At 47.8% G+C, this 14,198-nt stretch overlaps 1 protein-coding gene across 4 annotated transcripts in view; it reads right to left on the bottom strand.

The window, feature by feature from the left end:
• The window catches only part of SLC35F4 (solute carrier family 35 member F4), a 152,747-nt gene that overhangs the window by 8,145 nt on the left and 130,404 nt on the right, over positions 1-14,198 (bottom strand). For 2 of the 4 annotated variants that reach the window (XM_083515454.1, XM_083515455.1), the window contains exons 2-4: positions 10,878-11,066; positions 6,101-6,398; positions 5,114-5,333 (exon numbers count right to left, since the gene is read on the bottom strand). In XM_083515454.1, the coding sequence (XP_083371580.1) occupies positions 5,114-5,333; positions 6,101-6,398; positions 10,878-11,066 (707 nt within the window). The remainder of the gene's footprint in view (positions 1-5,113; positions 5,334-6,100; positions 6,399-10,877; positions 11,067-14,198) is intronic. The other 2 variants (XM_083515456.1, XM_083515457.1) reach the window with 1 other exon arrangement.

The raw sequence follows: 14,198 nt of genomic DNA, 5'->3' as shown, positions 1-14,198 counted from the left end.
TCAGGAAGAACTCTCTGACGGTAAGAGCTGTTTGACAGCAGAAGTTGAACGGCCATCTGTCATGGATGCTTTAGCTGAGATTCCTGCCTTGCGGGGCTGGACTAAATAACTCTTTGGTGTAGCTTTCCAACCCTACGATTCTTTGATTCTATGATTTTTAAGGATATTTTAGATTTAAAAGCAATTTGGGCAAGGCTGCTCCCAAGCCAGATTTGTTTCTGTTATTGGTCTTTTGCAATGGATGAAGGAATGACGGTTTGGGGGGCTAACAGGGCGAGAAGAGTACTCATCAAGGACTTTGTAAGGTACACAGTGTGAATGGGGAACCTTACGTTGCTGGTGTGTGTTTCTCGACTGTGCAGGTAGCCTCTGAGATCTTACTACATCTTTGTCACTTGCCTATTTATGATAGCATACTGTCATTTGGGTGAGAAATAGAAAGATTCTATCAACTGTGTCTCCGAAAAATGTTACACATCACTTGGGAAAGCAGGCAAACTAACGCCAGTGTACTGGAAGAAGCAAAGATCACCAGTGTCAAAGCGATGATTCTTCAACATCAACTTCGTTGGACTGGTCTTGTTGTGCTGATGCCTGATTGTCATCTTCCGAAGCAACTACTCTATTTCCAACTTAAAAATGGAAAGCGTAATGCTGGTGGTCAACAAAAGAGGTTTAAAGACTCTCTCAAGGCAAATCTTTAAAAATGTAGTATAAACACCAACAATTGGGAAACACTGGCCTGTGAGCGCTCCAACTGGAGAACAGCCTTTACCAAAGGTGTCATGGGGTTTGAAGACACTTGAACTCAGGACAAAAGGGAGAAACTGTTAGGATATTTCCGTTCCACCTTAAAAGGGAGCAGGATGTTTGTGTCACAGCCTGCGTATTTCACAGGATGTTTATGTTTGCTATTGCTTTCGTTTCTCTCTCTGTCGACACTGACGCAGACAGTCATGTCTTTCTTTGTTCTGATCAACGCTGAATAAAAGTTTGTAAATAATGCTTTCCTGAGTGCGACTTCTGGCTGTGCATTATCTGCTGATAAGAGTGTGCATGAGCCCTGGAATGTGGCAAGGTATTTCCAGGAAACTCGTGTCGCTAATAGCTCATACTGCGTGACTACGGGAGGTCGATGGATCATCCAGCAGCCGGCTTGGGGGCCATGATGGACTTTATCTCCCTGGTAGTATCCCAACAGAAACATGCTAGGAGGAAGGCATGCTTTCCAAACCCTCACTGTGATCAATTCCCACCCGGACACCAATGTCCCCACTGTGGAAGGACGTGTGGATCCAGAATTGGCCTCCACAGTCACTTATGGACTCATTCTTAAAACTGTGTTTATGGAAGACAATCTTACTCAGCTATGAGGGATCACCGAAGAAGAAGAAGAAGAAGAAGAAGAAGAAGAAGAAGAAGAAGAAGAAGAAGAAGAGCAGAAGCAGCCACGATAGCTTTAGCCTCCATGAATTTTTCTAACCTTCTTCGAAAGCATTTTAGTGCAAATTCATTCTCCAAACATACACATTTCTGCTAAGCAGTTTCCCTTACTAGAATGCCCTTTTGTGCAGGCGGTCTCCCCGCTTGAGCTCGTGCATAACGCGTGGCACCGCAAAACAATCGAATAAATTGATTTAAAGCTGCAGAAAGCTGCGTAAAGGGCTAGAATGGCCCAGAAAGAGCGGGGAAACTGCAAGAATTGTGCGAAAAGTGTGGGGAAACAGCTAGCGATCGCAGGGGCCTTTGCAACTGCAATTCCAGGAGCCTGGTGCACCGATCTTTGAGACCTGGGGAGAGTTGGAGTTTGAGAAAGGAGGTTTGGAGGGAGCGACTGTGGTGGAGTTCGGTGGATTTTTAAAAGAGTTTTTCAAGGGTTTCCAAGGGTTTAGAGGCTTTTTAGGTGGTGTTCCCCACCATATATGATTTCACATATACGCATGGTTCCCAGGAACATAACCCCTGGGTTTGTGGGAAGACGCTTACATGGTATTTTCACAAAAAAATGCATTTTTGTATACAGTGGTAAAGGTTAAGGGACCCCTGACCATTAGGTCCAGTTGTGGCCGACTCTGGGGTTGCAGCGCTCATGTCGCTTTATTGGCCAAGGGAGCCGGCGTACAGCTTCCGGGTCATGTGGCCAGCATGACTAAGCCACTTCTGGCGAACCAGAGCTGCGCACGGAAACGCTGTTTACCTTCCACCAGAGCGGTACCTATTTATCTACTTGCACTTGACGTGCTTTCGAACTGCTAGGTTGGCAGGAGCAGGGACCGAGCTCACCCCGTCGCGGGGTTTCGAACCGCCGACCTTCTGATTGGCAAGTCCTAGGCTCTGTGGTTTAACCCATACAGTGGTACCTCAGCTTAAGAAATTAATTCGTTCTGGAGGTCTGTTCTTAACCTGAAACTGTTCGTAACCTGAAGCACCGCTTTAGCTAATGGGGCCTCCTGCTGCCATCGTGCAATTTCTGTTCTTATCCTGAAGCAAAGTTCATAAGCCAAGGTACTATTTCTGGGTTAGCAGAGTCTTTAACCAGAAGCATCTGTAACCCGAGGTACCCCTGTACGTTCCTTGGCTGCAGAACCGCACCTCAAAATTCAGAGAAGTGCAGATATTAAAATACAAATGGAACCAAATTTCTCCCGCCACACTCTCCACTCCAGCATTCTAGATACCCTTGGGAAGCCCAGAAGCTGATCTTGAGTACAACTGTCCCTCTCTCCTTGCAATTCCCCACAAAGATCTCCCGGCTCCATCATTCTGCATCGCGGCACAAGAAGGCATCCTCCTCCATCGGCTCATCCCACCGGTTTGCTTATCTGCCTCCTCTAGTTTATACGTGTGTTCATTAAGGGGCAGAGTAAATTGGACAGAGAGAACCATGGAATAAACACTGGAGCAGGAAGCTCAAATCGGTTTAATCAACGGATTAACCCACGAAAGCTTTCGTTCAGTTAATTTGCCGTCGGGAGGACAATTTTAACTGGCGAAGGCAAACATTAATTGACGGTGCCGCGAGTTGAAAAGATGTACGGGTTATTTTGGGAGAGCATTTGGGGCTTTGTTGTGCTACGGAAATAGAAATCAGGAACGGTGGCATTAAAGAAAGCCTTTCCTTTTAATACTGATGGGTAGCATTTGCTTCTTAAACAATCCCTTGCAGCACACATCCTTCAATCTTTCCAAAAGGGTGCCTTCTCGGTGGTGGCACCTGCCCTGTGGAACGACGCCCTCCCATCAGATGTCAAGGAAATAAACAACTATCTGACTTTTAGAAGACATCTGAAGGCAGCCCTGTTTAGGGAAGTTTTTAATGTCTTTTGTTTTATTATTTTTAAAAATTATTATTACCATTAATTCTGTTGGGAGCCACTCAGAGTGGCTGGGGAAACCCGGCCAGATATTATTATTATTATTATTATTATTATTATTATTATTATTATTATTATTAAATGTGCATAATTGTTCCACTATCATTAATTCTAAGGGAAATATTTCCCACCGTGTCCTTACTGGCATCAATACTAGATAAAAGGAAGGCTTCTTCATTTTGTACAATGGCCCTGATCCATACACTCTCAAGAATACCAACACCCACCCCGGTCTTTACAGAGAAGCAACAGGGACCCAGTTCTTGGGAGATCAGGTGAGTGCCTCTGCCCCCCCCCCATAATAAGGGTGATATTCTACTAGCAATGTCTACACTCCAACATTTACCAGTCATTCTTCCAGTTAGTTTTCCTTAAAAATGTGTTCCTGAGGAGTTAAAGAAAGATACAACCCCGGTTGCATGCAAATAAGTTTGTATTACAGTGGAACCTTGGTTCTTGAACGTGATCCGTTCTAGATGTCCGTTCGACTCCTGAAACCGTTCGAAAACCGAGGCGCGGCTTCCGATTGGCTGAGGGAGCTTCCTGCACTCGGACGTTCGGCTTCCGAAAAAGTTCCAAAACCGGAACACTTACTTCCGGGTTTTTGACGTTCGGGAGCCGATTTGTTTGACAACTAAGCTATTTGAGTACCAAGGTACCACTGTATACCGTATTTTTCGCCCTATAGGACGCACTGGCCCATAGGGCGCACCTAGTTTTCAGGGGGGGGGGAAATCAAGGGGGAAAATATGACACACACACACACACACACACCCGCCACAGCACTGGGAGCAGCAGGCAGGCTGCATGCAGTCTGTGCGCTACTCCAAGACCTTCTCCCTGCTTTTGCGGGAGGTGGCGGAATTCCCCCACCTCCCACAAAAGCCTACGGGAGCCGTGCTGGCTTTTTGACCAGGAGGGAGAAGGGACTGAAATGGCCAGTCAGTCCCTTGACCCTCCTTGGGGAAAAGCCCCCAAGAACGGCATGCTCTTTAAAGGCTGCGCGGCTCCTGCGGGCTTTTCTATGAGGTGGGGGAATTCCCCCACCTCATAGAAAAGCCTGCAGAAGCCGCGCAGCCTTTAAAGAGCGTGTGGCTCCTGTGGGCTTTTCGACCCAGCTTGTGGGGCTGGCGGTGGGGGAAGCGCAGCCTCAAAGCCGTGTCGGGGAGCAGCGCTAAGGGGTCACGTGCCTTCCCACTGCCCCCCGAGCTTGTGGGGCTGGCGGTGGGGGGAAGCGCTGCTTTCCCCCACCGCCAGCCTCAAAGAGCAGACTCGCCTGGCTTCAGCGAAAGCAATGCAAAGCCTAAGGAGCGCAGGCTTCGGAGGCTTCGCGTTGCTATCGCTGAAGCCAAGGAGCCTGCATTCGCCCCATAGGACGCACACACATTTCCTCTTCATTTTTGGAGGGGAAAAAGTGCGTCCTATAGGGCGAAAAATACGGTATATATATATTATTAGTTGCTTAGTTTCCCCATTGTTGTATCTCAGTTTCCTCACCAGAGGGCAACATTTATGAGACCTTCATTGTGGAAGAGCGACCTGACGGTGAGATTTCTCCATAAAAATGACTCCCATTAATGCAACCCAAGGTTTTCAGAATCTCCTGGGGGTCACCAAAACCATTTCTACCAAAGTTGATGCCCCTTCTGGTTATATTCACTACAAAGCCACCATGGCGCATGGCCTGCCCACAATGGGGAGCGAGAACGAGAACGAGAGGGAATGGCGGAGGTCATTACCCTTACACCCATGAACCTGTCCTTCAGTACAATCCACGAGAGCAGGAAGACAAAGGCTTTGTTGCAGCAGAATAGGGCCGAGACGTCCGTGGCGGTCAGCTTCTTCAAAGCCAGCAAGTAAAGGTAGTTAGTCAAAGTCCAGAGAATAGAAAAGGGAGCTGTCCTTTTAAGAAAGAGTTTCAGCGTCAGACCATCCTCGCCAAAGATCCGACTGCATTCCCTGCACACACAAGGGAAAGAAAACAGGAGTCTTAAAATCCAGGGTGTGGACAAACACAAAAAATAAATGTCAAAGTGTGACCTGAGTCCAGCATCTTCCCAGCTTTGCGTTTGCTTGAGAGATGGACCTTCGATCAATTCTACCCAGGAAGACTCCTCGCCATCGTAATGGAACCAGCATGGTGTAGTGGTTTAGAGTGCTGGATTAGGACTTGAGAGGCCAGGGTTTGAATCCCCACTCAGTCATGAAACGTTCACTGGTTGTGACCTTGAGCCAGCCAGTGCCTCAATAAATAATAATAATAATAATAATAATAATAATAATAATAATAATAATAATTTATTTATACCCCGCCCATCTGGCTGGGTTGCCCCAGCCACTCTGGGCTGCTCCCAACAGAATATTTAAAAACACAATAAAACACCAAACATTAAAAACTTCCCTAAACAGATGTCTTCTAAGAGTCAGATAGTTGTTTATTTCCTTGACATCTGATGGGAGGGAGGGTGCCACCACCAAGAAGGCCCTCTGCCTGGTTCCCTGAAACCTCACTTCTCACAGTGAGGGAACCACCAGAAGGCCCTTGGAGCTGGACCTCCATGTCCGGGCAAAACGATGGGGGTGGAGACGCTCCTTCAGGTATACTGAGCCTAACTACCTCACAGGGTCATTGTGGGTATTAAATGAGGAGGGGGAGAACCATGTCAGTCACCTTGAGTTTCCTGGAGAAAATGGTGGCATAGGAATGAAATAAATGATAGGCCTACCTGAATTTTTTGATTGGAGATTGCTTTTCCTGCGCCGTTGCAAGATGCCCGGAGTAATATACTGGGAAAAACATAATGTTCCAGTTTGTGGAAAACCAAGTCATGAAAAACGGGTAATCAAAGTTCTTGTATGTGATTTTCACAATCTGCGTTGTTCCGACCCAGGAGGAGGAGACGGAGAGGATGATCAGAAATCCCCAGACAATCTTGAGGAACGTGGACGTGCAGGACTCGCACCGCGTCTGCACGTGGCTCTCCTGGCTGCCATTCTCCCCGTGGCCCTGGGTCCCGTCTTCCCCTGCAAAAAGAGGCAGCGGTGACTGTTAAAGGGGGATCGAGACCACCTCCGATATCTGAAAGGAGGAACCCCAGGCCACACAGCTGGTATTGAAAAGAGGGAATGAAATCAGATGCATTTGTTGACTGAAAGTGAGCATCACCAGGCCAGAGAATTCTGGGAATTTGATTCACACTAGTAACCTGGTTCATGCACAAAGCAAAACCATAGTTGTTTAGCCCAAACGCTGTTTGTTTGGACATCTGAACCCAGCCCAGTAGATGAACGATTGTGTGTTTTCTGGCAACAAACCATGACCTGGAACAATGGTTTGTTGATGACCTGCAGACCATCTATCACTTTAGCGATGGTTTGCTGTTACGTCTGAGCCTGACAGCCTTGCGATGGAGGCACAAGGCAAAAGCTGCAGGCTTCTTTGTGAGATGACTTGAGGTTTGCTGAACAAACCATGGTTTAGCATTATGTGTGACTGCCCCCAATGTCTGAAGCCTCTAGAGAAGGCTTTTTGTGCTATGCCTGGGCCCAGAATGGTTCCTGGGTGGGGCAAACACTCTCACTGTATGTTTTCCATACGTCTCTGCCTGAGGCAGCTGTTTCCCCCTCCGCTGCTTTGCTTGTACGTAGTGCTGATTCCAGGGTTGTTGCTGTGGTTTTTTGGAGAGGGGTGTCGGGTGCAGTCAAGATGGCCTCAATGGACCCCTCCCTCCCTGACCAAACCCATCTCCCTTGTCCCGGTCACCGTTTCCTCACCTTCACCCTCTGAGCCCAATTCACAGCATGTTATGTACTGAGTTGAATAGGATCCAAAATGCAGCAGTCTGATTGGTCCTAGAACAATAGGATCCAAAATGCAGCAGTCTGATTGGTCCTAGAACAATAGGATCCAAAATGCAGCAGTCTGATTGGTCCTAGAACAATAGGCTCCAAAATGCAGCAGTCTGATTGGTCCTAGAACAATAGGATCCAGAATACAGCAGTCTGATTGGTCCTAGAATAATGCAGCAGTATGATTGGTCTGCAGGAGCCACCCAATCCAGCTCCAGATGGAAGTGAATCCACAACCTGATTGGCCTACAGGAGAATTCTGGAATTAGCCATTCATGTGCAGCCCATTGTGTAAATAATGTATATAAAGCAGATACTTTGGGGAAACATTCATTCCTCCTCACCACTATGAGCTGAATAAAGAGTATGAAATCCACTCTCGACTCTGAGTATATTTCACAGCACCACCCCAAAGGAGACCTCAAGGCAAGGAGACAAGGCAGTCTTCCCCCAGGCTCCTTCCCCCAGAAGCCTCCAAGTGGTTGACAAAGAGCAATCTGAAATGGAATGTGGCCCCCCAGGTCTGTCTGCCTGGCCCCCAGAACTTTCCCTAGGCAACACCCCTCCTTGGCCACACCCCTTACCCACCCTGCTTTGTACTCTCCTGGAGTGTTTTCCGTCTGACTAGCATATGTCAGTGAACTCTGATGATGATGCGTCCTCCTTGCTTGGATAGAGCATAGAGAAGGCTCTGAGTGAGTCCACACAAAAACTATCCTACTGAACCACTAATATGTTACAAGTAAACCCTTTTTATTCTGTTTGCTATTGTTTAACATAACACCTATTTAGGAAAGAAACAACTTTTGCCATTTTTATGGACATTTATTGTTTGTTTACAGATACAGATGTACCTTGGTTGTCAAACAGAATCCCTTCCAGAAGTCCGTTCGACTTACAAAACGTTCGCAAACCAAGGCACGGCTTCCGATTGGCTGGTGGGCCACAATACCAACAGCCAGAACAGACATTCGGGTTCCAAAGAACGTTCGCAAACACTTCCAGGTTTGTGGCGTTCAGGAGCCAAAACGTTCAAGTCCCAAGGCGTTCATCAACCAAGGTATGACTGTAGTTGCCTCGGCGATACTATCTTGTGTCGAACAACTAATAAAGCAGAATATTGTGTGTGGGCGGTCCAGTACAGTGGTACCTCGGGTTAAGAACTTAATTCGTTCTGGAGGTCCGTTCTGAACCTGAAACTGTTCTTAACCTGAAGCACCACTTTAACTAATGGGGCCTCCCACTGACGCCGTGCCGCTGCTGCACAATTTCTGTTCTCATCCTGAAGCAAAGTTCTTAACCTGAGGTGCTATTTCTGGGTTAGCGGAGTCTGTAACCTGAAGCGTCTGTAACCCGAGGTACCACTGTATAAATCCAGCACTAATGAATTATCACCATCGCTTCAGAGACACGTTGCCACACAAAACCACCAGCCTGGAGAGGCCCAAGGTCCGATTAAACAGTTTGCCCAAAATGATGTTATTCGTATTGCCGTCTGCTGCAGGTGAAATTACACAACTTAAGCAATCTGCGTGATTCGTTATGCAAAATTATGTTGTCAATTCGCTATTCCACCATATTCTTTTCAACGCAAAGGTAACGCAGCACACATGAGTGGAGAGACAGCCAACTATGTATCACCTGCAGATCAAAAGCAACAACAACAACAAACAATGAATACCCACTGAGACTCCTTTCCGTTCGGGACGTGGGTGTACTTCATGCTTTGCGTGGCGCTCCCAGCTTCAATCCCTGATGCTACCTCCAGTTGAAAAAGTCTCCAGATTGAAGGGACAAGAAAAACCCTTCTCTCCCCGGAGGCCCTGGAAAACTGCTCCCAGTCGGAGTAGGCCAGAGGTCCCCAGCCTTCTGGGGCGTTGAAAATGTGCCGAGGGCACATTTGGAAATCTAAGAAACTGCCACGGGCACCACAAAGCGCCCATTTCACAGCATGAAAGCTGGCAATAAAGTGGTACCTCGGTTTTCAAGTGTCTCGGAAGCCAAATGTTTCGGTTTTTGAACACCGAAAACCAGGAAGTAAATGATGTTATTTCTTTCAGTTCCCTTTGCGCCTCAGTTTTCAAACATTTTGGAAGTTGAACAGTTTTCCAGAATGGACTACGTTCGTAGACCGAGGTACCACTGTACTCTGAACCTCCTCGCCCTAAACAATAGATAAAACATCAACACCCCCAAAAAACAAACAAAACATAGGAATCAAAGCCCGCTACCGCTCCCCCCCCCAAAAAAACACAGGCAGCCACTCAAAATATCCTCCAAAAAAGCAAACAAAAAGACCTCCCCCCAGTCCAACTCTCAATTTTTAACAATCTCAAAAATGGATCCTTCCTCTGGTTTTCTCTCTTCGTTCTCTTCTCTCTGCCTATGAATGAAAGAAAAAGCATCGCTGCTTCGGTGGCAAAACTGAACTGCCTTTCAGAGGCCCCCGGGATCCGATTTAGCTCCACCTCTGTCCCTGGGGCTCATATGTCCTACTTGAGAAGTCTTCTGCGATGCAACTTGCTTGCTGCAAACTTGCAACGTGACACGACACATCTCATTTTGACCAGCCATCCTTCGTACCCGCCAAAAAAACAACCCATCCGCAAGAGAGGGGTACGAATCAACCTGGGAGCCCACCGTATTTTGGGTTAGTTTCTTTACTCAGGGGTAGTAGATCTCAGGTCCAGGATTCAGATGCAGCCCTCCAGGCCTCTTGCCCTTGGGACTCTCTGCAGGCTATACCCCTCCCCAAACCACACCCCTCGGCGTTCTCTGCCCCCTCCGCAGGGGTCTTTGCCTGGCTGGAATTTGCCTCTGAACTGGGCCTGGATGGAGGACAGAGAGCGGAGTGTCTTTCTTCACACTATCTTCCTTCCCCTGCTGTGCCACTCCCAAAATACGTAGGTCAGTGAGAGCTAGCAAATAGAGTTTCGGATCAGGACCTGGGAGGCCTGGGTTTGAATCCCCACTCGGCCATGAAGCTCACTGGCTGACCTTGAGATTGTCACTGCCTTCTCTCAGCCTAACCTACCTCACAGGGTTCTTGTGGGGGATTAAATGAGGAGGCCACCTCAAGCTCCTTGGAGAAAAAAGTGGGATATAAATGCAATTATTCTTATTTTTATATTATTATTATTATTATTATTAGACACAGATGGCACTGTGGGTTAAACCACAGAGCCTTGGACCTGCCAATCAGAAGGTCGGTGGTTCGAATCCCCATGATGGGGTGAGCTCCTGTTGCTCGGTTCCTGCTCCTGCCAACCTAGCAATTCGAAAGCACGTCAAAGTGCAAGTAGATAAATAGGTACCGCTCTGGTGGGAAGGTAAACGGCATATCTGTGTGCTGCTCTGGTTCGCCAGAAGCGGCTTAGTCATGCTGGCCACATGACCCGGAAGCTGTACGCCGGCTCCCTCGGCCAATAAAGCAAGATGAGCGCCACAAACCCAGAGTTGGTCACGACCGGACCTAATGGTCAGGGGTCCCTTTACCTTTATTATTATTATTATTATTATTATTATTATTATTATTAACATCATCAATAATAAACTATTCATGCCTTGTTGGGACAGGGAAGGCTTTTTTCAAATTTTATTTTGGTACCGAAGGCACAACAGGAAGCCGTGACGCTCAGGCTACGGGGTGCCTACCTGATCTGTTCTGCCTCTCTCCTCTGCCGTGCCGGCAAAATCCGGAGGGACTTCGACTCTGCAGCTCTAGAATGGGAGCAGCAGAATCTTCAGCGGCAGACAAGGGGGAATGTTGCCTGCGGAGGCCACTCTGCGTGTTGGGGCAGTTGGCTCCCGGCTTGCATCGGACGACAGAGGATCGTGAGGCACCTGGGGAGAAAGAGGCGTGCATCAGTTTGGCGGATAAGCTCCCCAAAATTGGGAGGGCAAAGGACTTGGCCAGTGCAAGCTGGCCTGTTTGGGCAAATGGGGATCCACTCCACCAACCCTCAGCCAGCCCCCCAACCTGCATTTCTGGGCTGCATCAATAGGAGTATAGCATCTAGATCAAGGGAAGTAATAGTGCCACTGTATTCTGCTCTGGTCAGACCTCACCTGGAGTACTGTGTCCAGTTCTGGGCACCACAGTTCAAGAAGGGCACTGACAAACTGGAACGTGTCCAGAGGAGGGCAACCAAAATGGTCAAAGGCCTGGAAACGATGCCTTATGAGGAACGGCTAAGGGAGCTGGGCATGTTTAGCCTGGAGAACAGGAGGTTAAGGGGTGATATGATAGCCATGTTCAAATATATAAAAGGATGTCACATAGAGGAGGGAGAAAGGTTGTTTTCTGCTGCTCCAGAGAAGCGGACACGGAGCAATGGATCCAAACTACAAGAAAGAAGATTCCACCTCAACATTAGGAAGAACTTCCTGACAGCAAGAGCTGTTCGACAGTGGAATTTGCTGCCAAGGAGTGTGGTGGAGTCTCCTCCTTTGGAGGTCTTTAAGCAGAGGCTTGACAACCATATGTCAGGAGTGCTCTGATGGTGTTTCCTGCTTGGCAGGGGGTTGGACTCGATGGCCCTTGTGGTCTCTTCCAACTCTAGGATTCTATGATTCTACCTGCCTTGTTACTTACAACCAGCCCAGGGAGCTGGCTTGTCAGCCTCCTCCTCCTCCTCCTCCTCCATCTTAGGGCACATGAACACATTATATTTAAAGCACTGTGATACCACCTTAAACAGTTGTGGCTTCCCCTCAAAGAATTCTGGGAAACGTAGATTGTGGTAGGTACTGAGAGTTGTGGGAATGTGGCCTCTATTCCCCTCGCAGAGCTACAATGGGAAGAGGGGCTGGTTGATTAACCTGTCTGGGAACTGTGGCTCTGGGATAGGACCCTCAACAAACTACAGCTCCCAGAATTCTTTGAGGGTGGGCACCATGCTTTAAATGTATGCTGCGCATGTGACCTTAGTGTTGCCCTTGTAGAACTCAGCGGAGAGGAAGGTGGGAGCAAAACTAGAATTAGTTGGCTCTGGCCTCAGCCCTGTCATTGGTACAGTTGGTTTGTCTGCCTCCCACTCTACCAGTCCAATGGGCACCACTACTTGGCTCATATTGTCCTCTATCAAATCATTTGTGTGTGTGTAAGAAAACTGTCCACCTGAAAACAAACCGCCGTCAATTGAAGTGCCACGATATGGTAAGTCACGGAGCAGAAAACACTCTTATTGCATCATCTAGAACCAAAACAAATCAGAAGAACATTTCTACAAAGGCATGCAATTATGTGTGTATGCGATTGTGCATGCGCAGGACAGCCTCTGCCTGTGTGCAGATGACAACAGTGAGCCTCACACTAGCTCACTTGAGTCCTTTCCACCGGCCTTCTCAACAAGGCAGATAAGTCACACTGTGGGTGTGAAAGTCAAGTTTGGGAGGTACCCCAATGGCCATGTTTGTAAAGGGGCAGGCAATGCAATCATAAAGAAGAGAGGTCTTCTCAGCACTTCCAGGAGTCCTTTTCCTCATAGTGGACAACCTTGGCCAGACTTGCTTGAGGACTTCAATATCCAAAGATATGGTCTCAGCTCCAGAATTATTATTTTCATGAAACATATTCCACCCTGAGCCCTTGAGAAGCAAGAGCTGGGAGCTACCATCCCATGGTGGTTTAGCTAGAAAGCACCTTCTCACAGTCTTCTGGTGATGGCAGCTTTGACCCAGGCGGAATTTCCCATTTTCCCATGCTGGGAAGTACGGTATCTCAAGTATCTTTGCTGAAGTTGATGCCATTTGCTCAAACTGGTCCAGGGAGTCCTTGCTAGATGCATCTGACAGGTTAGGTGGGGACATCAGCCTGGAATGATGGCATCGTCCACGGCAGTTGCGTCTTCTCATTTTGGCAGATGCATTTTGAGGTTACAGCAGAGAGGGAGGACAGTAGCTCAGAACCCAACCCAACTACTCCAGTCCCCTTTCTTACTCAGACTGAACATTTGCAGCATCTAATGCTACAAAAGCATATGAGTTGCAGAAGAAGAAGGAAAGGTTGGTACCGTATATAAAGATAAAGGTAAAGGTAAATGTAAAGGGACCCCTGACCATTAGGTCCAGTTGTGGCCGACTCTGGAGTTGCGGCACTCATCTCGCTTTATTGGCTGAGGGAGCCGGCGTACAGCTTCCGGGTCATGTGGCCAGCATGACTAAGCCGCTTCTGACGAGCCAGAGCAGTGCACGGAAATGCCGTTTACCTTCCCGCCGGAGCGGTGCCAATTTATCTACTTGCACTGGTGTGCTTTCCAACTGCTAGGTTGGCAGAAGCAGGGACCAAGCAATGGGAGATCATCCTGTCACAGGGATTCGAACCGTTGACCTTCTGATTGGCAAGTCCTAGGTTCTGTGGTTTAACCCACAGCTCCACCTATGTCCCTGGTACTGTATATAGCGGAGAGCAAAATATGTTTTCCAAAGTTATAGATGAGTCAGTCTCGTACAGAAAAAGCCAAAGAGTGTTGTGACTAGGGATGGCAGCAGATTAAGTAGTGATATCTATATATCGAATATATATATATATATATATTCCAGTAACAAGAAGCCGAAAGCACCAGCCTGAAGATGACGAGTGAGACCTCGTCGAAACGTCGCCTAGACACCCCAACTCTTACACGGGAAGACACCCGAAGACACCAAAACCTGCATTCCTGTACCCGTGAAAATCTACGAAAGCAAATATATATATATATATATATATATATATATGCAGGTTTTGGTGTCCTCGGGTGTCTTCCCGTGTAAAAGTTGGGGTGTCTAGGCGACGTTTCGACGAGGTCTCACTCGTCATCTTCAGGCTGGTGCTTTCGGCTTCTTGTTACTGGAACAGAGCGGGATCTCAGTGTTTGAGTTCCTATAAATACTGTAGAGGGGTGTGGTGTATTGCCTCAAAAGTTCTGGGCAGAGGGGAAGTTCCCAGGCTAGTGTTCTTTTCTTCTTTTGTTCCTTAATTACTTGAGGGATATC

This window comes from Podarcis liolepis, assembly GCF_965112155.1.
Source record: "Podarcis liolepis genome assembly, chromosome: 1".
Lineage (NCBI taxonomy): Eukaryota > Metazoa > Chordata > Lepidosauria > Squamata > Lacertidae > Podarcis > Podarcis liolepis.
The sequence above is the reverse complement of the archived record's forward strand: the minus strand, read 5'-3'. Positions and strand labels throughout refer to the sequence as shown.